Raw genomic sequence first — 21,003 nt, forward strand, 5'->3', positions numbered from 1 at the left:
GATACTGACTTTCAGAATGGGACAGTTACAAAAAATCTAATTGATTCTAGTTCAAACAGGGATGGAAATAATTGTGGGGAGGAGGAAAGGATGTTGCTGAAAGAGGAGTGTGGAGAAGAAAAGAAGGAAAGTGCTAAGAATGATGTGTGATATGCTGGGTGAAACGGGGAGTTAAAATATGGCAAATAATAAAGATGCAAAAGGCAGTCGAAATGTTGGAACGTTAGTAGGAGAGTGAAATGAACGGAGACACAAAGCAATTTTCCACATAGAGCTTTCCTATGCAGAGGTTCATGCAAAACCAAGCTAGAAGAGACATGAAGCTGTGATGAAATCGGTGGGCTAATACAATAACATATGAGTAGAATTTAGATTACAGGATGTGGCAGCAAAACCATAGTTGCATGCATTTTGCCCATGCAGAAAACAAGGCATGAATTAAATCACCTGCTTGGGACAGCTAGTGAAAGTTGAGTAACTTGATTTTTGTGATAGACCTTTTCGTAAGGTAAGGAGGAATTCTCTGAACAATAGATGGCAGTCCCTAACAGATATGTGGTGATGCATAGTTAGAGATTACAAAAACTGTTGAAGCTGAAATATGTGCATCAGTGGCCTAAAGATCGGTCCTCTTATGACTACACTATCTTGGTGTGAACTGGAAATAGGATTTTGTTGAGTTTTTTGAATCACTTTCACTGCTGATGTGGAAGTAAGGGGAAGCACACCTTTCTAGTTATCCCTTGCGTGTTTTGTTTCTGTTGAAGAGGTTTCAAAGAATGAAGGGTGATATAATCCTGCGGTTAAAGTGCTGACATGACAGTTAAGAAATCCAGGTGTAGATTTTTTTTTTTCCTTTATAATGAGACTGGTGAGTTGCTCATCTGTAGCTTAGTTTTCCTGTGTGTAAAATTAGAAGCGATATTTTATCAGATGTATAGCTTTGCTACATTACACAGGCCTAATCTAGAGTAAGTATCTGGACAGAAATGATAGCAATGTGCAGATGGATCACCACAGGAAGGTGCTAGTACATACAATATTAAAGGCTAGCTTTAGAAAGTGTGCTATAAAAACAAAGAGGTATAGACTGGACTATATAACTGTTGCTCGTTATAGTGTTCATTCTGGGTAATAGTAGAATAGTTTTAAAGGAGTAGGAAGAAAATGTAAATGTTTGTTTTATGCCTTTTATACCAGCATGGGCAGAGGTTTTTGCAAACTTTATTCCTGTTTGAAACACATGTTTAATCTCATAAAATAAATAAAATAAAATATGCTGAAGAGAATAATCTTCTGTTAAACAATTTATTTTAGCTGGATTGAAAGTCAACCACAATGGCTACTGTCATCTCAGACAGTCCTCCAAACCCAAGCTGCAAAATTATGACTTTCAGGCCTTCGATGGATGAATTCAGGGAGTTCAACAAATACTTGGCATACATGGAATCACAAGGAGCTCATAGGGCTGGAGTTGCAAAGGTAAGCATCTTCTGTATAGAGGGAAAATTGTTCCTGGTATTACTTTTCCTAATATTTGTATTCCATTGGCTGCAAAACTGATCTTTTTAATATTTTACATTTTTTTTCAGTGATTTTTTTCCAATAAATAGACGTTGGTCTGTTTCTCTGTTGAAGAGCTCTGTGGTATCTCTCATGTTTCATGTAAGCTAATGAAGATGGTATATACTTTAATCTTCAGTTGTTTCCATCTATGCAACAGCAAAAGAGGGCCTTTACGTAAGGCAGACTTAAACTAGATTTTAGTAGTGCAGCACAATATAGAATTCGTAGCATAAATCAGAAAATCCTGGTCTTTCAGAGGTAGAATCGGTTTTTAGGGCTATTCAGGGTTGTGCTTAACTTTACTAAAGCATATAATCCTTCTACAGCAAATATATGCATTTAGTGAGGCACTACCTTAAGTTTAAATGAAATTGTTTACTTTTTAATAGTGAATGTGTCTCCTGTTTGTTAATGAGATTGAGGCACATCAGCAACTGTTGCATCATCCTTTGAACAATGATCTATTCAGGATCTTACAGCAGGTATTCATCCCCTAATGGAGAGTGACTGTCAAATTTTAGTTCTGATGTAATTTAGTGTTACATCATATAAGTATTTGTGCATTAGATCTATTTTGTTACTTTTCAAACCAACAACACAGTGCACATCTAGAAATCCTAGCTTAGTCATTATAACTAGTCAGTGAGAACAAGTCTTCATCACTGGGTTTTTAAACTAATGTTGGCATTTTAAACCAAGGCATTTAAACATGGAGACGAGAGAAACAAAAACTGCAGTTGCTTTTTATCCCTCCTTCCCGTAGCTATAAAGCAAAGCAAAACAGAACCCTCCCGAATTTTCAGTGCCTTGTGGTTCCTTTATTTGTTTTCTGAGGGTACAGTGCCTATGGATCATATTTTTAAACCCTTCTGTGCAAGCATGAGGGCTACAACTGTGATAAACAGACAAAACAGGAAAGCCTGAACTGAGATTTCTTCTCATACTCAGCTATATTATGGAACCTTTTTGTTTGAGTGGGGCTAAACTATTACAGCCCCCTTGTCTTAAACAGTAAGATTAACAGCAAGTTCTTTGTAACGCTTACTCTTGTGGTGCTCAACAAATTTGCCCCAATAATACATATGTGAGTAGGAGATTTAAGCTATACATTATTTTGTGGATAGCATGCATGGCTTTTAACATTTAAAAAAAACCTTACTTTCATGGAAATATTATTTAGACAGTTTTATCTTCAATGATGGCAGTTTTCAATGTCATTTTGTGGAATCTAGCCAAAGACGTAGAAACTATTTTGTGAGTACCTGCTATGGTGATACTGATTTTCTTCTATTTCAGTTTCTTTATTCATATATAATACAATATTTGTTGATTTGTATCTTGCTTTCTTTGGTGTGTTGTGTAAAACAAAGGCAAGTATGTGTGAGCTGTATCCTTTGCTGGCTATATGAGAAGGTATTAAATGAACCAATATTTATCCATAGTATGTTTGGAAAAAAACAAAGAATGAAATAATTAAAAGAAAATTTTTTATGAGATGCTCTTTATTGTGGATTCTGTCTTTTTTTAGTCTGTAGCTAGTCTTTTCATTAGGCAGGCAGTGTTCAAAAAGAGAAGCTTCTTAATTTGAAAAAAAATGAATTTTGCTGTTATATTCCTTTTTGAAGGAAAATAGAAAAAAGGTACATCTATTGCTTCTTATATCTTTTAATAAATCCCAGTGTTATCAGATGTAATACTGTATTCTTAAAATGACTATGCAAACTTGTATTCCTTTTTCCCAGAGATACTTATAATAAATAAGAGCTTCAGTTATTCTCCCATCATTTTATGCACGCTCTATTTGTATCTGTTGGGCTGAAAAAGCTGGGAACCCTGCTCAATGGCTTCACAATGTATTGTGCTAAGTGCTCCCAATGAGACTGGTGGATTAACTATGAACCTAAAATATGTTTTGGATCAAGTCCATTGCACTAGTCGTTTGTATGTATGAACTTCAAGATGCCCGGAGAATCTTCTGTTTCTTGGCATTCTTGGTGGCAAAATTTTGGCCAGTAGGAAGTAAGAGAATGAATTTGTCTCATTGGAATAATGGAAAGACTGTACACATTCTTTAGATACTTTTTTCAAGATATGAATATGGCTTCAGTCATTTTTTTTGTTTGTTTCCTTAACTGGTTTTTGCTTCTGCTTTCCTTCCTGCCGACCATCAATAAAACCTCCTAGTGCAACCTGTTAGGAGAAAATGGCAAAAGCATCCAACTTCCTGGCTGAAAATTTGAGGTTTTCCTGAGAAGGACTGACACAGTGACATTAGGAAAGAACAGGAAAGAAAAGGATGTGAATACCATCTTGTCTTTATTGTTTCACTTCATGTTTCTGTAATACTTCTGTCATCTTCACCTATAACATTCCTGCTACCATCTTCATCTCCTTACCCTTACTGTTGCTTCTCTGTCTGTCTGTCTGTCTGTCTCTCTCACTCACTTTTTACGGAGACATCTTTAGGCAGCTTCTGGATAAACATAATTCTCTGTGGTAACAAAGCAGACTTTACTTCTCACATATGAACTTTGTGTGATCTGAATCTTCGTTTGTTATGGAAAGGCAAAGATCAAATAAATATCAATAAAATACAGTTATGCTATCATGTTAGTGGCAGTATAGGGTTAAAATGTGGGGGTTTGTAGAATCTTTCTTGTAAACATTGCTTCAAAGTTGAGGTATAACACCTTAAAGGAATATTAGCCCTATCTATAGTGGGAAAAAATAGTGGTAATCTTTTAGGTTAGGTACATGAATGTGGAGAAAAACAAGCAAACAAATTTTTGCAAGTAATAGATCCAACCATAGTAACAGAAATATACATAAATTTGCATATTTTGAAGACAATAATGTAGATACTGGCTGTGGAATGGGTATAGGCATATACGGTATCTAACTTTAACAGTAGCTAATGATGATAATGGAAGAACAGGGTTAGGATGTACGCTTTCCTCATTCTTTTTGTATCTGTCATGGTGTAATGCTGCATGACTGTAGAGTAGAATCCCATAACTGAGTTGAAAATGAGTGAGGAGATCATTTTAATAATTTAAATGACAGTCAAAGTACTGCAGAAATTCCTCAGTTTACAGGATTAGGATGAGAAACAGGTAAACTTTAGGATACATATTGCTAGTTGATATTGTTTAACCTGTATTATATTTGCTTCATAATTTAAAAATTACTTCAGTAATTTTTAGTACCTCAGTATCCTTTTCCTTTCCTATCCATTTCCTTTGCTAACAAGGTCATGTTTTTCTTCCTCAGTGATGAATATTTTAGTGCTGTCCATTATCAAACCATAGCCATTTATTTTATAGCTTCATTTGTACTGTACTATAGTACTATTAGAAATACCCTCCCCTAATCACAAAATCACAGAACGGATGAGGTTGGAAGGAACCTCTGGAGATCATCTAGTCCAACCCTCCTGCTTGTCAAGCAGGGTCATCTAGAGCACACTGCACAGGATGGCGTCCAGGCAGGTTTTGAATATCTCCAAGGATGGAGACTCCACAACCTCTCTGGGCAACCTGTTCCAGGGCTCCGCCACGCTCACAGTGAAGAAGTTTTTCCTCAGGTTCAGATGGAACTTCCTGTGGTTCAGTGTCTGCCCGTTGCCTCTCTGCCTGTTGCTGGGCACCAACGAGAAGAGATTGGCCCCATCCTCTCGACACCCCCCTTCAGATACTTGTACACGTTGATGAGATCGCCTCTCAGTCTTCTCTTCTCCAGGCTGAACAGGCCCAGCTCCCTCAGCCTTTCCTTATGAGAGATACCCCAGTCTCCCCATCATCTTTGCAGCCCTTTGCTGGACTTGTTCTAGCAGGGCCTTATCTCTCTTGCACTGGAGACCCCAGGACTGGAGCCAGCACTCCAAGTGTGCCCCCCCCCCCCTTTCTCTCCGCCAACAAAGGAGTGGCAGAGTAGAGGGAGAGGATCATCTCCCTCGATCTGCTGGCAGTGCTCTTCCTAATGCAGCCCAGGATACCATTGGCCTTCTTGGCCACAGCAGCACATTGCTGGCTCATGGTCAGCTTTTTGCCCACCAGGACTCCCAGGTCCTTCTCTGCAGAGCTGCTTCCCAGCTGGTCAGCCCCCAGCCTGTCCTGGTGCATGGGGTTCTTCCTCCCCAGGAGCAGGACCCTGGCACTTGCCTTTGTTGAACTTCAGGAGGTTCCTCTCCGCCCACCTCTCCAGCCTGCCCAGGTCCCTCTGAATGGCAGCACAGCCCTCTGGTGAATCAGCTATTCCTCCTAGTTTAGTATCCTCAGCAAACTAGCTGAGGGTGCACTCTGTCCCTTCCTCCAGGTCACGGATGAACAGGTTGAACAAGACTGGACCCAGGACTGACCCCTGGGGGACACCCCTAGCTACAGGCCTCCAACTAGACTCTGCGCCATTCACCACAACCCTCTGAGCTCGGCCATCCAGCCACTTCTCAATGCAGTTCACCATCCACTCATCCAGCTCGCGCTTCTTGAGCCTTGCCTAAGAGCATGTTATGAGATACAGTGTCAAAAGCCTTGCTGAAGTCAAGGTAGTCTTTCTTTTTAAAACAGAAGTGATATTTTTTCCTTAGTGACTGTCTCATTAACATAATCTCTGAAGAGTTGTGCTTGAACTCCTGATAGAAAATTATCAGAGAGTAGACATGAAGCAATTCATCTTCAAATTACTGCTTTTCTCAGATTGTACATGTACAGATAATGAAGAAAAACTAGAAAATAGCAGAATCTTAGAAATTATTCCAAGATTTGATTTACACAGATTGCTACTGCTCTTGTAGTTCTTGGTGTTTCCTGATGTTTCTGCCGAAGACACTAAAACTCTGAAGGCTTCTGGTAGGGACAGGGTTGACTGTGTAGCCAGGGTTTTGTGATATTTGCATAGTGTAATTGTGCTTGTTTGAAGTTAATGTCCTATGGTGATATGGTTGAAAATGTATGCACCTCCTCTTTTGGCTATATAGCTCTGGTGCAACTTGCCTATAGTAGGAAAATGCTCCTTGAATGAAATGGATATATTTAGATATGTAGGATTTCCTTCCTATCCCATAGATAACATTTCAGAACAGCTTGGGAAGCTGTTCTCCATGTATCTGTTGTTCAAATATGATAGTCCCAGGAGCACTAAAGAACATTTTTATATTTCCATGATTATATGCATGCAGGATATCTGATTAGGGTTTACAGAACACCTCGAAGAATGTACATGATACAAGAGAGCATAATAAGGCCTTCTAAAACACTTCAATTACCTTAGTTGTGTTGCAGTTGTACTGTAGCTGAGGAAGAGCCTTTGTAATCGAATTATGTAGGTCTGTTTCCCCTTCCTCTGCTTGGTACTAGTCCAGAGGTTAAAGCTTCCTTAGCTGTCTCCACTTTGTGGGCAAATCATAACATATTAAGTCTTTGAGTCATATTTGGCTCATTATATTCTCATTTTTTGCTAGATTATTTAGATTAATTTTATTTAAAAAACACAACTAAATAGTTTAAAATAAATAGTGGAAGACAGTTCTTACCACAAAGTCAGTAATTTATACTGCAAAACTTCAAGCTCATCAAGTTGGTATTGTTTAAGGGACACTTTCTGAGGTTTGGAAATTGGTTATAAAAATAAGAATGAAACGATTTTTAACATTTTGACAGTAACATGAAACAAACTTATAGAGGAGCTAATTTGTGTTAAGTCTAGAACTAAAAGATGCATAAGCACAAATATGACTGGAAAGAGAATAAAGGGAGACTGCAAGAGGAGCTGTATGCATATGCAGAAATGCTAATTTAACCACTGAACGCAAACCATAAGCAGAGCAGGCATACAGATTACCTAACAATTTATGTTAAATGTGAAAATGCAAGGGAAAAAACCTCTTACCTTTGCAGAAGTGGTGCATATATATAGAACAGAGGAGATGAAATAAATCTAAGACTTGGGGAATATCAGACTATAGGGTGAAAAAAACGTAGTGTGCTTGCAGGTGCGGTGACATGAAATAAGTGTGTCTCGAGGAGGTATGTCAAAGCCTGGAGAACTGGAAAGTGAAGGAAAATGTGTGCAAGTATAAGAAAATTAGCAGTGAATCAAATGATGAGATTCTGCATGCATATGCTGTTACAGGATAAATCAGCAAAAACTATATAATTAGGAAAGCTTAGCCTAGTACACTAACAGGAAACTGAATGTCTGTTTGCGGGGCATCTATGATAAGGGTAGGTGGGCTGTTTTAGTTAATGTGCAAGGGGAGAAAATAAAACTGCAGCTGAGTAAAGTTAAATTAAAATTATATATCCGAAACCACAAAATAAAAGGAAAAACATGAAGGCTGGGGCTTTCAGTTAAACTAAAGTTTATGAAGTTACTAATCCTAAGCCTGAAACAAATGATTCATGAGTAGATTAATATAATCAAACCCATTTCCAAGGTGTATCTGGTATCGCTGGAGCAAGTTGACTGAAAAATTGCCAGTAGGCTTTTGAAAGTCTGGAATGAGTCCTGGGCATAGGTAGTGTATTTCAATCTCATTGATACAAAGAATTCTATGCTTAATAAGGGAGGGGGAAAAAAGTAGTGGAAGCAGTAGAACAAATGAAAAAGAAAACACTGATAGGTTACTTTGCTCTGTTCTTGAATAAGAGGTGCTTTGGAGATGCAGAAACTGCTCATACAGACTGAAACAGTGAAATGACTATGCAGTCAAATTGGCAAGTAGAAAAATAATCTTAGAACATGACACTGAAAATGGATGTTGGCAAGTAGAAGGAAAACAACTTTTTCAGAAGGCTTTGGACAGCAGTAGGTACATAGGAATAGTATCCAGTGCCACGCAGAATCAGCTGTACAACAGGAGATTACCAATACGTAAAAAAGGATTTAACTAAAATTTACCGATTGGCAGCGCTCTCAACTAACTTCAGATGTGCTAATATGCAACCTTCATGGAGGAGATGTATAAGTTTGACTGTGCTATCCTCCATCTAAAACTACATACACACCACAATGAGTGACACTGATCAGTGGTAATATGCTTAGGATGTTTGCTGTGTGTATAAAAAATAACAAAAGCTTACCATTAGCTCTTTCCCTTTTTATAGTGGAGCACTGAACAGCTTGACTGATTATTCCACTTATTCTGTGGAATAAACTTGATTTTCCTGACTTTGAAGATGTCATTTTTTTTTCTGAAGTGAATGTGAAGAGGCTTCAGTGGGACAGCTTCTTGGCAAAAAAACTCAAATACTTAGTTTTTAATTCCAGCTTTAATACTGACCAGCCGTGTGTTACTTTGGGCAAGATGTTTTTGTGTTTCCATTCCTTGCCCTGACCTTTGTTAGAAAACATACGGTCTTTGGGGGCAGAGATTATTTTATTAGACTTTTTAATTATCTTTTAAAATAATGCTTAGCGTAATAGTGCCTACACACGATTCACTTCTGTAAGCAGTACTTTAACTCCAACAATAAAAAGCATACTCCAGTTAGCTGAAAGAGAGTATTTTGAGCTAGTATTCACAAGAATACTACTACTGCTTAAAAACACCTTGACTTTGAACTGAATGAGAGAATGCAAGTTTTATTTTTCAGTATTCGTATAGTTGAGGCTAACCTACAAGTTCATGCTTAATAATTGTGAAAATGGAAATATATGCACATATTTGATTTCAGTGCATATATTCTGAATGCATGGCTTCTCTGCTTCCAAAGCAACATTTTGTATTTTGTGTCAATGTGCATAATTTAGTATTTGTGTGAAAGAAACAAGTAGGAATCAAAAGATGATTGGATATTCTTCTTTCTCTAAAACACTGAACCGTGCTCTGCAGTCCCTGCTGAGCCAAAGTCTCACAGAAGCTGAGGAGGAAAGAATGTAAAGAGGGAGTTATGTCCATGTAAAAACTGAATAAAATAGTCTCTACATTTTAAAGCTGAAAATGTTAGGTGTGGAAGTATGTTACCACCTGATAACTTTTCTTTAGCTTGGTGCATTTGATTTTGTGTACACTTTGGTACTACAAACAGTGTTGACCAGATCTCATTTAAGGTGTAATATATTAAGTATATTAACATTACAGTTTGGCACATTTGTGATTGTTTTCCAGAGGTATCAAATGATGTCAGGATATTACATTATGTTTTTTAAGAATTTTTTACTTTCTCTGTGTTATTTAAAAATAAAATCTCTAATAAACAAGAATGAGGAATAATCCTGAAATCCTTGCTAGAAGGAAGATATAGCTATCCTAAGCTAACAGCTATCTCTGAGATGTAAGGTAATCGTTCTAGTTACTGTAATTCGTACGTGGTAGATATATATTAATGAAAGCCAGGCTACTTTGTTGTTTGTTGCTTAAAAAGTTTCCGAGACAATGTTTGTGAAAAATTCTATATATTAAGAATGTCTTTTGTTGTATTTTAAAATTGTTGCAATTTCGAAGTAGAAAACTTCAAAGCAGGAATACATGAAATCTAGAGTCATTTTCAACTAAACCAATATACAGAAAGAATATTCAAAATTACACAGCCTATTAAAGCTGCTAAGACTACAAGCGTCTTTGAAACTTCTAATGACTTAATGCTGACTCTGTGGCATCTGCTGAGGAATTTTTGTAGAATTTGAAAGAGCTTGGGCAATTCTGTGGTGTTTGAAATAAAAATTAACTTTACAATTGATTAATACTTCTCTGCACCTATCTTTAATCTTTAGTTACAAGCTTTATATTATGTTAGTATAAAACCAGTATATTTGCAGTAGGAGATTTCACTAATTTATATAGAGGTATATCCTGTAATTTTATGAGGAATAAACAGAAAACAGCTAATAGCTGTTATTTCTTTTCAATTTTCAATTAAAAATAAAATTACTTATAGCATATAAGAAAGGCTGAGGGAGCTGGGCCTGTTCAGCCTGGAGAAGAGAAGACTGAGAGGCGATCTCATCAACGTGTACAAGTATCTGAAGGGGGGTGTCGAGAGGATGGGGCCAATCTCTTCTCGTTGGTGCCCAGCAACAGGCAGAGAGGCAACGGGCAGACACTGAACCACAGGAAGTTCCATCTGAACCTGAGGAAAAACTTCTTCACTGTGAGCGTGGCGGAGCCCTGGAACAGGTTGCCCAGAGAGGTTGTGGAGTCTCCATCCTTGGAGATATTCAAAACCTGCCTGGACGCCATCCTGTGCAGTGTGCTCTAGATGACCCTGCTTGACAAGCAGGAGGGTTGGACTAGATGATCTCCAGAGGTTCCTTCCAACCTCAACCGTTCTGTGATTCTGTATATGCCAAATAACATTTGGACAGGGGATTCTCAATCGTGTGTATGAATCTCTCTTCTTCTTCTTCTTCTTCTTCTTCTTTTTTTTTTTTTCAATTGAGGATAAGAGTTTTATATAATACAATATGTAATGTTTGTTAAGTGTAGGGTTTTCTGCTGGTAAAATATTTGCCAGTTCTGTTACATTATGCATGTTTATGTTTGTCCAGTTGTGCATGATTGGATTACTGTAGGTTAGTGAGTTGCTGCTTTTAAACTGAGACAGTGAGAGTGATACTATGCCCATTGGGAGAAGCTAAGGTGGGTTCTGCATCATCTAGGAGTGCTCACTTGTTCGGTTAGTTGTTGTGAAAGAGCCAGCAAGTGGTCATGCAATCGTGTGGGCATACCCTGCTTGTTATTTGGATTTTCCAGAATGTTTTGAATTGGTAATGCAACTGTTGATGTCATGTTTTTCCTCTTACAAATTTTCAGGTTATCCCCCCAAAGGAGTGGAAACCAAGAAAACATTATAATGATATTGAAGATTTGGTGATTCCTGCTCCAATTCAGCAGATGGTCACTGGTCAGTCGGGGCTCTTCACACAATACAACATCCAGAAAAAGCCAATGACAGTGAAGGAGTTCAGGCAGCTGGCTAACAGTGACAAGTGTGTATATATGGGGTCCTGTTTAGAAAGACAAATGTTTATTTGTTTCTATCCTGTGCTTTCTTTGAAATGTATTAGGCAGCTGATGAGTTTTGTACTTTTCATTAGGGGCTATTCTGTCTAAATTGTGGAAGAATGCCACGCTAACTTTCATATGGGCTAGAATACTGGAATGGCATACAGTCATGTAATTTTGAAATTTTTGGTAGTGTGGTATGGTATTTTTAACTCAGAGGTTTTGTCAGTAATCCAGGAGAGCACTACTGCTCCCAGTGAACCTCCATGTTTTAGTTATGAGAAGATATGTGTTAAGGGATGAAAAAAAAGTGCTATGAAGGGCTAGGCAGTAGCCTAAAAAGCTTCAAGTCAGTGGGCATTTGAAGAAGAGGGAAGAGACAGGAGGAATTCTTCCCCAGTTCTTTTTGGCTAAGTAAAAAGAATGAATTCTACTTTAACATTTCCCCAAAACTAGTTGGAAATAATTTCTAGATTGTGCGTGGGTCAAAGGATATTTGGAAAAAATAACTGAATGTAATGAATTAGATAGAGAAAGTAAGATAAGACTGACCTAGTCTGAACGAAAGTTTCTTTCTTAAGTAGAAAGAGACATTGAGTTATGGGGAGAGGCTGTTACCAAGATCAGCAAAAAATAGGAGATGAGGAACTCCTAAAGAGGCTCCTCAGCAAATGTCACATAACATCTGTGCCATTGTAAAAGTGCAAAACTGATATTCTTTATTGAGTTAAGAAGGATCAGTATGTTGCTGCTTATATATTACTTTTGAAAAACTGATGTTACCACACTTAGAATTTTCTTTCTATGGAAAGTGGGGCTGATTATCTTATCATAAGATAATCTATCTTGCCATTATATATGCAGTAACTGTTAGAAGGAGGATAAAACTTAAAACCTAAATGCTATCTAATGGCAATTTATATTCTAAGCATGCTTAAAATGTGGATTTGATTAACCTACGGTAGAATGATAAGCACTAACTTCTTAAAGCAGATGCGATAATGAATAAGTATCTATGAAGGTTTATTACATACAACAATGTTTGTTAGATTTAATTTATTCTATATCTTGGAAAACATTTTGGAAGCACCTCTTATTTCAGGCTTCGTTCTCTTTTTACTGAAATCGATCTACAACTTCATTTCGTAAGTATAGATAAGAACAATTTTAACCTATTGAAGTGCCATGAACATCTTAATGAAAATGATAGTTGCATTTAAAGGGATTGTGTGTGCCCAGTCTAGGAGCTTAATATATTCCATCCCTTAATTGTTTCACGATTCTCAACGGACTATTAGGTTGTTCTCTACCTTGTCCTCAGGGAAATATGGGTTTACCTGCATCCCACAACAAAGATCCCTGTGTTATGGTAACTGAGCTTATGCATCTGTATTACTTCAGGCAAATAGAAGCGGCTTTCTGCAGCCATGTCATTGGAAATAATGGAAACAATTGCATTGCTTAGGATATTTTGGTTAACGTGTTTTTTGCTAACACGTTCACCTCTGTTCTACGTTAATGTACAATGTAAATGTGTTTGGTCTGCTTAATTCTTGTATATTTAGGTTTTCTTTCTAGAAGTTCAAGCACAGTAAATTGGCAGTGCCAATGTGAAAGTGTCCTTTGCAGAGCTGCAGTAGTAGGGGAGCACACTTTCTTTTCTAAAGACCTAAGCTTGGGAGAATAGAGGCCGAGCAAAAGATCCTGAAGTGAAGCTACTGATGGATGGCTTTTCTGGTAGTGGGCTTCTGCTGCATTTCCATGAGACTTTCCAAGAGGTTTGAGTAACCTTCCAAAAATGTGTATGTTTATATAAAAGCATAGTTGTCTTGGGCTGCTCTAAAAGCAAAGAGGAAAAGAAAAATTTCCTTCAGTGTTCTGTTTGTTTTGCAAGAGGGGAGAATTTTTGCTGTGATAAGGGTACCAGCTGTTTGAAATATTACACCTTTTCTCAAAAGCAAGGGTAGGAGAAGGGAGAAGGAAGTACCTTTTTTTTTTTTTTTTTTTTTTTTTTTTGCCTCGCAGGGCTGCTGCTTGGCAGAATGACTCTGTTTGTATTGTTTGAGATGAGCATGTGCAGGATCTACCTCTCTGTTTTTGCAAAGCAGGAACTGAAGAATAAAATACCAAATACTGGCCAGTTGACAGAGAAGTGGCTCTTCCATGTGCCTTTTCCTTATAGAAGAGAAACATAAATGAAGGCCTCAGCCTGAGGGCTGTTAGTAGATGCACTGTTTAGCTGCTGGAGATTGAAGCAAATGTTATATGGATAGGTGCATGACTTCAGTCACTGTAGCTGTCAGGTAGGAGGTTTAGTGTTATGGTGAAGTATGAAACTACTAATTCTGTTTCAGTGAATTAGGAAAAGTGATCTGTTAGAATTTGGTTTGCAGAATCAGGAACATAGTCCATTGTGAAAGTGGTTGCTGAGACTATGCTGAACCCTTGCCAACCTCTTCTTTTGCAGGTACTGCACCCCAAGATACATAGATTATGAAGATTTGGAGCGTAAATACTGGAAGAACTTGACCTTTGTGGCACCAATTTATGGAGCAGATATCAATGGGAGCATTTATGATGAAGTATGCATAGGTTTTTATAAAGTTTTATCTTTCCTCACCCTCTTTTAAAGGGTACTATACTTAAAGGTTACATTCTTGCTTTGTATCTGAGAATCTGTGCTTTTGAAAACTTTGTGTTACTCTTTTAAGACTCCAAGCAAGGTTGAAATTAAATCTACATTTGCAAGAGTGAGACAATTCTGTCCTTAGTAGGCTATTGACACTGTACCTCATTGTAAGACTTTTTTCACTTTGAGCTGTCTAGCACTTTGAGATTCCTTCCTTTCTTCTTTAAGATTTGTTTCTTTGTTTATTAACTATTTCAAGATGCATCCTATCTGTATGCTTGTGTGGAAAGTTAGTGACGTTTTAACTAACTTTACTTCATCTCTTCATCTTAAGTGAAAGAGAGAGAACTAATATTACCTACCTTAGGAAAATCAATAGCTATACTTCTTACATTTTTTTTTGAATGTCTGCAGTTTCCTGGAAGTGCACTGAAAATTATTGTGTACTTCTGTATTAAAATAGATGAAAAAGGAAACATCCTAAGGAGATGAATTTTGCTGGTTACTGATAGAGGTCACCAGGGGTAAAAGGGACTATTAATTAAGATCTTGTTACCCAAAGGAATATGGAATATCTGTTGGTATCACAGTGCTGTAAATAACAACAGGAACTAGGTATTGAAAAGATTATTTAAGTGACGAGACTAACAGAGGAAATGTTAGAATTTCAGAAAAGGTTTGAGGTGTTTTGAAATACAGGGCAAACCTTTCTCCAAGAGAATCCACCCTTTGTAGGGTTCTGAAGTTACTTTGTATTCTCTGTCATTCCCTTCTCCAGTCATTTAAAAAAAAGCAGGATTTCCCTGTGGCAGATGGTCTGAGGCCCTGCTACTATTTCATATTTCTTGGCAAAAAACAAATTACTTAAGGAGTCTGTCCAAGAAGAAATACAATCAGCCAAGATAGTTTGAGGCAATTCAGTTTTTTTTAGTAGGTTATGCAGTCTTTGAAAGACAGCTATAAATGTCCAACCATCATTAAAAAAAAAAAAAAAGGAGCAAGTTGAAATTCTATTGTTTGTTCAAATAGCAGTATAAAAATTGTTAACCCAAATCAGAATCTTTGATTTTCTGTTTTGATAAAGAGATGCTTCAGACATAGAGAGCTGTTACTTTGTGGAGACCGAAATGGGGTACAGGAGAACAGTGCTTCTTTCAATAAGTAGGTTTTTTTTCTTTTTTCTCTCTCTCTCTCTGTTTTTTTTTTTTTTTTTTACATTTGCATAAAATGTATAAATGTATACTTTAATTTGATTACTTTCTTTGGTCCTTAAAATCTACTATAAGATTACTTTCCCGAAGAAAAGAGAAAGCAGTAATTTTTGAGGTGCTGGCTGGTCGAAGAGAAGGATAGAGGTTTCCTTCTCATGGAATTACCCTCTCATTAGGCTGGGAGGTGGAGGAAGGGAGGTCAAAAAACAAAAAGAGGGGAAGTGAGAAGTACAATGATCTTAACTCAAAAGAGATGTTAGCTATGTAGGATGAGGAGATAAAGCATTGAAAAGTATAGGCAGAGGGGAAAAAATAGTAAGGAAGAAAAAATTAATTGATCTTAATGTAGAATAAAAGGACTAGATGATTATGATTAAATAGGTGTGTTTTTAAAAATAAGTGGATAACAAAGGAGAAATGCTAGTGAAAGGAATAGAAACTAAGGAAAGAGTATAAATAGACTGGATGGTTAATGTGGCAGCAGGTTATAGAGCTCAGTGGTATTTAGAGGGAAGAAAGGAATAACCTCTGGTACCAGATTGTTGATCTGGAAGTTATGGGTGCCAGTGACAGAAATATTTTTTTTCTTTTTAGGATATTGTTGTCAAAGTTAGTTTTTGGCCACCAGATGGTGCACTTGGGCAACTAGTATTTTTCATATCTCTTCACTTGAAGGTAGTGAATACTAAGAGACTTTTGATTTGAAATCTTTTTGATTTGGTTTTGAATTTAGATATTGCTTTTATATGTTTATTCAGTTCATGAATTTTCATTATTCAGCGAAAGGAGATGAATACAATTACATGCCTTTTTGGGCAAAATACAGCAGAAAGGGGATGACAATTTATCCTAACAGCCTATTTTTGATAAATGAGACAATTGTTTGCTTTTGACAAAATTTTATAAAAAACACTGTACTATAGGCATTACATTTAATACAGAAAGGTAAATATCTTTCAGAATTCCATTTAGAATGCCAGACACAGGCACAGTTCTTAGATTTGATTGCATGTTTGTATTTTAGTGAAACTATATGTGCATGTACTTGGACCATCAAAATTAGTGAGAAATGCTGCTGTGCTGCAGGTCCTTATTCTTTAGTTTAAAAAAATCACCACTGGCATTTCCTTTTTGCATGATGACATTTAGTTTTAGATCGAGAAGTCTGTCTCTGAAGCATGATAAAGTCTTGATTTTTACTGTTTAGATTCTTTAAGAAATAGTATTTTGACTTGTGGAATACAGGACCTTACTAACTTTATGGTAGAAAGAGCATAGATCATGCAGTGTTCTTTGATTTTCTTAGAATGGCAGATGACAGATTTTGAGGGGTTTGGAAAGAGGGAGAAAGCTGTAAAACCTGTGTTACATAGAACAAAAGAAATAGGAAAGAAACAGAGCTATAAATGCTTGTTTTGGAATTTGACAACTACTACCAATGTTGCAAAGCTAACTCTTGTGATATATGTTTTTTTCTAGAATCTCTCTTCTATATTTGTAATGTTGGTTATAAACGGTATGGTTAGCTATCAGTTCTGAATACAGGTGAAATCTTTATAAATTTGGACATTTTGTGAGAGAACAAGTGGTCTATATGCTACATAGAGCTATATGGAGCTTTATAGGAAATAAATTTAAGATAATTGAACGTTTACTTGAGGTATTATTCTTGCTGTATGCATTTTTTATTGCTTTTACATTTAATTACACTGCTCTGTAAGAGAAGGACAGTACAGGTGACTTGAACTGATACAGAGAAGCGTTGCAAAAAAGAATAGATTGCAAAGATCATTTATGTTGAAGTCATAATTGTTTTACTTCTACAGGTGACTTGTAAAGCATATGCGCTTTCTTAGACAAATGTTCCAGGTTCTGTTTTTCTGTTGCTATAAGGTCATCTGGATTTGAATGAAAATTAATATTCCTGATACAGTATAGAGCTTATAATGTCAATAATAAATCACCAGTTCACTTCAGTTACTAAACTGATTCACAAATTCATTGTGAACAAGTAAGAAATACCATTACCTAGGAAGTTAAATTGAAAAGTAATTATTTGTGCTTTATTATGTTATTTCAAGAGAGCTATCTTCCTTGCAGGTTAGCTTGAATTTTATACCAGCTTGAGCCAGCCTAGACTAAGAATGTGAAACAGTTGCAGAAAGTTACTATTCCCATCAGGAAGGATGAAGGAATTTGAGTGATTTTGTTTCCTCATATGATAATTTATTAACTTATCTGGTAGTTGTATTTCTGAATAAATTGCAGAGTGCAGTTCACTTGCTTTTTCTGGACAGTGTCTGTTCTGCTGAACTACTGTCAGACCTTTCATTTGCATGCCATTCCTACCTGTTGTTGGAATTCCACCACCAGTCACTGAGGCTGCAGATCAGGTTGTCTCCTTGTTGTATCAGGTATCAGGAGCTCAAATTCACTTTACTTTTTTGTTCCAGGGCTTTTTCCTTAGTAAGCTTTTTTTTATATTGATATTTGAAATTTTTGAAATTTTGTCTGCACAGAAAGGTGGGGAAGATGCATAAATGCCCTACATGGGCTGATCTAGCATCTAGGACAAAAAATCTTCCTAGTTTCAAAAGAACTTCCAAAGACAAATTTCTCTACCCGATTAGTCTTGTGTTTACAGCAGGTCATAAAACAGATATATCTGTGAATGGAAGCTATTGTTCAATAAAGAAAGCCCAGGATCTGAAAGAAACAGTGTATAACTGTTGTCCTGCCTCTCTGTCACCACTCTTCTTCAGCTCCTGGCTTGAAGATGTAACTCTATTTCTCTTCTTCCCCTTAGTCTTATTCCTCTTAATGAGACAGTCTCTTATGCCTGCCTTCTCCTATGTGTTAGTTTTATGGAGCACGTTTGATCAGTTACGTAGAGTGACTGGATTAGCAGTAGATTAACTGTTGATTAATTTTGCTAAATAGTCTTGTAGCTACATCTCTAATGTAATACTAAGTTTAGCATCAGATGTGCTTGAATTTCCATCTGTTTACTTTGATAGACCAGTTGACTTGATTTTAAAGCACCACCTAACATTAGCGGTAGAGTTTGAATTTGACCATGAGATGAGTTAGGACCACTGCTGGCATCAGAACTTAACCTAAGGATTCAGGAGAGATAAGCCAGTGAGGTTAGAGAATAAGGTTGATGGATGCTGGGGTACTAAAATATACCTGAATTAAAAAACTTACGTTAAAAAAAAAAAAAAGTAAAAGAAAGTGAAAACTGATTCTGTTCCTTTGGTTCAACTCATCAGATTTGTGATAACTCTAGAGGTCAAAATTTTTTTTTGAATTGCCCTGCCTTCCTTTGTTAGAGAATTTCACAATACTTGCCCTCACTAAAGAATTAAGACTGGTAGTATTAGAAGAGTAAGGATGTGGAACAGCTTTATAAAAGCTCTGAGATTTAGACTAGAAGGGACGTTCAAGAATGAAACATGAAAAATTTGAATGAGAGAGCAGCTGAGGAAGGTGTGTTGATCCATTGAAGAGGCCTTTTTTGCTATCAAACAACAGATGTGAAAAAAACAGTTTTTTCAGGAGTGTTTTATGGAACTGCAAAGGACAGCAGCTTTACTTTGCCTGACCTAGACTGGAGGTTTTTTTTAGTAACTTGTGTTTGTTCTACGAAGTATACTAAAAAAGATTTTATTTTTTCATCATAGCTCTGATTTGCACATTAGAACTCTTCCTGATGGTGGACACATTGGACAATAATTGCTGGCCTTGATCAAGTATCCTAAATTTCTTGTACTGAAAGAAATCATCAAGTTACTTTGCAGAGAAACTGCTGAGATAGTCCTATAGATTGTCTATTGCAATCTGATGTCACACATTCTGTGTGCGTCATCCTTTGTAGCGCATACAAGAAGTTACTGTGTGGCTTAAGGAGGAGAGGTGGCATGCACTGCCTTAAGTAACCATAAAGAGTGAGAATATAAGAAAGATAACATATAAGAACAAAATATAAGAATATTAGATAAAAGAACAGTAAAACAAACCTCTGATAATGAGTGATGATAGAGCTTATCCAGACTACAAGGCTATCTCATCACAGCTCATAGTAAATTCAAAAAAAAAAATCACTGAATGGAAAGAAGTAAGTATAAGAACTGGTAGAAGAGCAGAATGGGTATGACTGAGCATGTGACTTGCCCAATTTGCTCTTGTACTGTACCTCAAAGCCAGGATTTGGAATTTGGCTAACTACCTCTGTCATGTCCTGGTCAGATAAGTACAATTTTCTTTTCTCACAGTAGACTACTATATGCATACTTTACACTGACTGCAATAAAGGTCCCAAAGTAGTTCAACACTTTCTTTTTTTAATGTAGAAAATCCTGGGTGTTTTAGCACATGGTTACGTGAGAGATCCCTTCTCTTCATCATCTCTTTGTTGTACAGGCCATGGTGGTCATTCCTTCACTAACATGCTTGTTTTTAGCATACATTTCCAAAGGGAAACTACTTCTGAAGTTTTCACCCTTCAGAAAGGTGCGGCATAGCAAAAGTCGTTCCTGAAGAAGTACTGGGGAGAAGAAATGGATTAATCAAGGAAGATTGATCACATTTCTTAATTGGTGTTTTATGGTGCAGGAATTCTGATTATAGCATTTCTTTATTTGTACTTTATAAAGTTTGAAGAAGTAATAAAAACCTGGCAGTTTTTTATTATTTTTGAGGCTGTGAGTGGGTGGGTGTGTAGAGAAAGCGAGAGAGGAGTGAGCGAAAAAGCACAAATTTTTCTGTGTATTTCTCCTACACCTTTTCACTCTGTCTCAATTAATTTTTTTTTCACTCTTTTTATTTGAGCTGTTAGTCGGTCAGAGGGGTTTTTTAATCCTAGTTGCAGAACAGGTTTCTTGTTTGTCACGTTCTTATTGAAATGAACCCATGAGATAATTAAAAGAAAAATTGAACACTGAAAGAGGATTGTGCGAATTAACATATACATACAGAAATTATGTTCATAAAAACAAAATACATCAGACTGGCTGATTTGTGGAAGGAAAGTGCAAAGAATAGTATTATATCACTATTGTAATTGCTTTAAAAAGGGAAATGGATAGAAATTAATTTCATATGGAGCCCAATTTCATTATTGGCAGAAAGGTCCTCATTCTGTTTCAAATCTTGAACTTGACTTTTTGTGCATGGTATTGAGAGCTACAGTTTCTATGTGCCTTTGAGAAAAGGAATGGGTCTGCTCCTTCCAAAATGTGCAAGTATTCAGATATTTGAGAGCCACTTGTAAGCTCTCCCTTTTTTATCTCCACATTAAAAGCTGGTTCTGATGAGCCGTAGCAACTCTGGACAGCAATTTACAGTAAGTTTAAGTCATCTAACAGTTTAATAAAGTTTGGACTAGTGGTCTTTTGTAGAAATTGCTACCTGTAACTTTATAATATTTCTCAGAAGAAGTGTAAGGCAAGTCTCATATGCTGTTGCAAATACCATAGATGAGAGGATGTATCAAGCTTGTAGTACTGGAAAACTATTTCTTTGTTATAGTAAATGTAGAAAAATATCCTATTTTTCAGCTTTTCCTTGATATTCAATGGAATGGTATGTGATAGGTATTCTTTAAAGAATTTGCCATCAAAAATGTGGATAAGTTAAAACATGTTCTTTGCCTA

General features: G+C 36.7%; 1 protein-coding gene across 10 annotated transcripts in view; it reads left to right on the plus strand.

The window, feature by feature from the left end:
- Window positions 1-21,003, plus strand: part of KDM4C (lysine demethylase 4C) — a 279,152-nt gene that overhangs the window by 19,495 nt on the left and 238,654 nt on the right. For 9 of the 10 annotated variants that reach the window (XR_011137826.1, XR_011137825.1, XM_068927788.1 and 6 more), the window contains 3 exons: window positions 1,318-1,482; window positions 11,318-11,493; window positions 13,977-14,091. Coding sequence is in view for 8 of the 10 variants with exons in the window: in XM_068927788.1 (XP_068783889.1) it covers window positions 1,339-1,482; window positions 11,318-11,493; window positions 13,977-14,091 (435 nt within the window). In the remaining 2 variants the exon portion in view is untranslated. Of the gene's footprint in view, window positions 1-1,317; window positions 1,483-11,317; window positions 11,494-13,016; window positions 13,288-13,976; window positions 14,092-21,003 lie in introns of those variants that run through there. The other variant, XM_068927797.1, reaches the window with a different exon arrangement.

Source organism: Struthio camelus, chromosome Z (genome assembly GCF_040807025.1).
Source record: "Struthio camelus isolate bStrCam1 chromosome Z, bStrCam1.hap1, whole genome shotgun sequence".
Taxonomy (NCBI): Eukaryota; Metazoa; Chordata; class Aves; order Struthioniformes; family Struthionidae; genus Struthio; species Struthio camelus.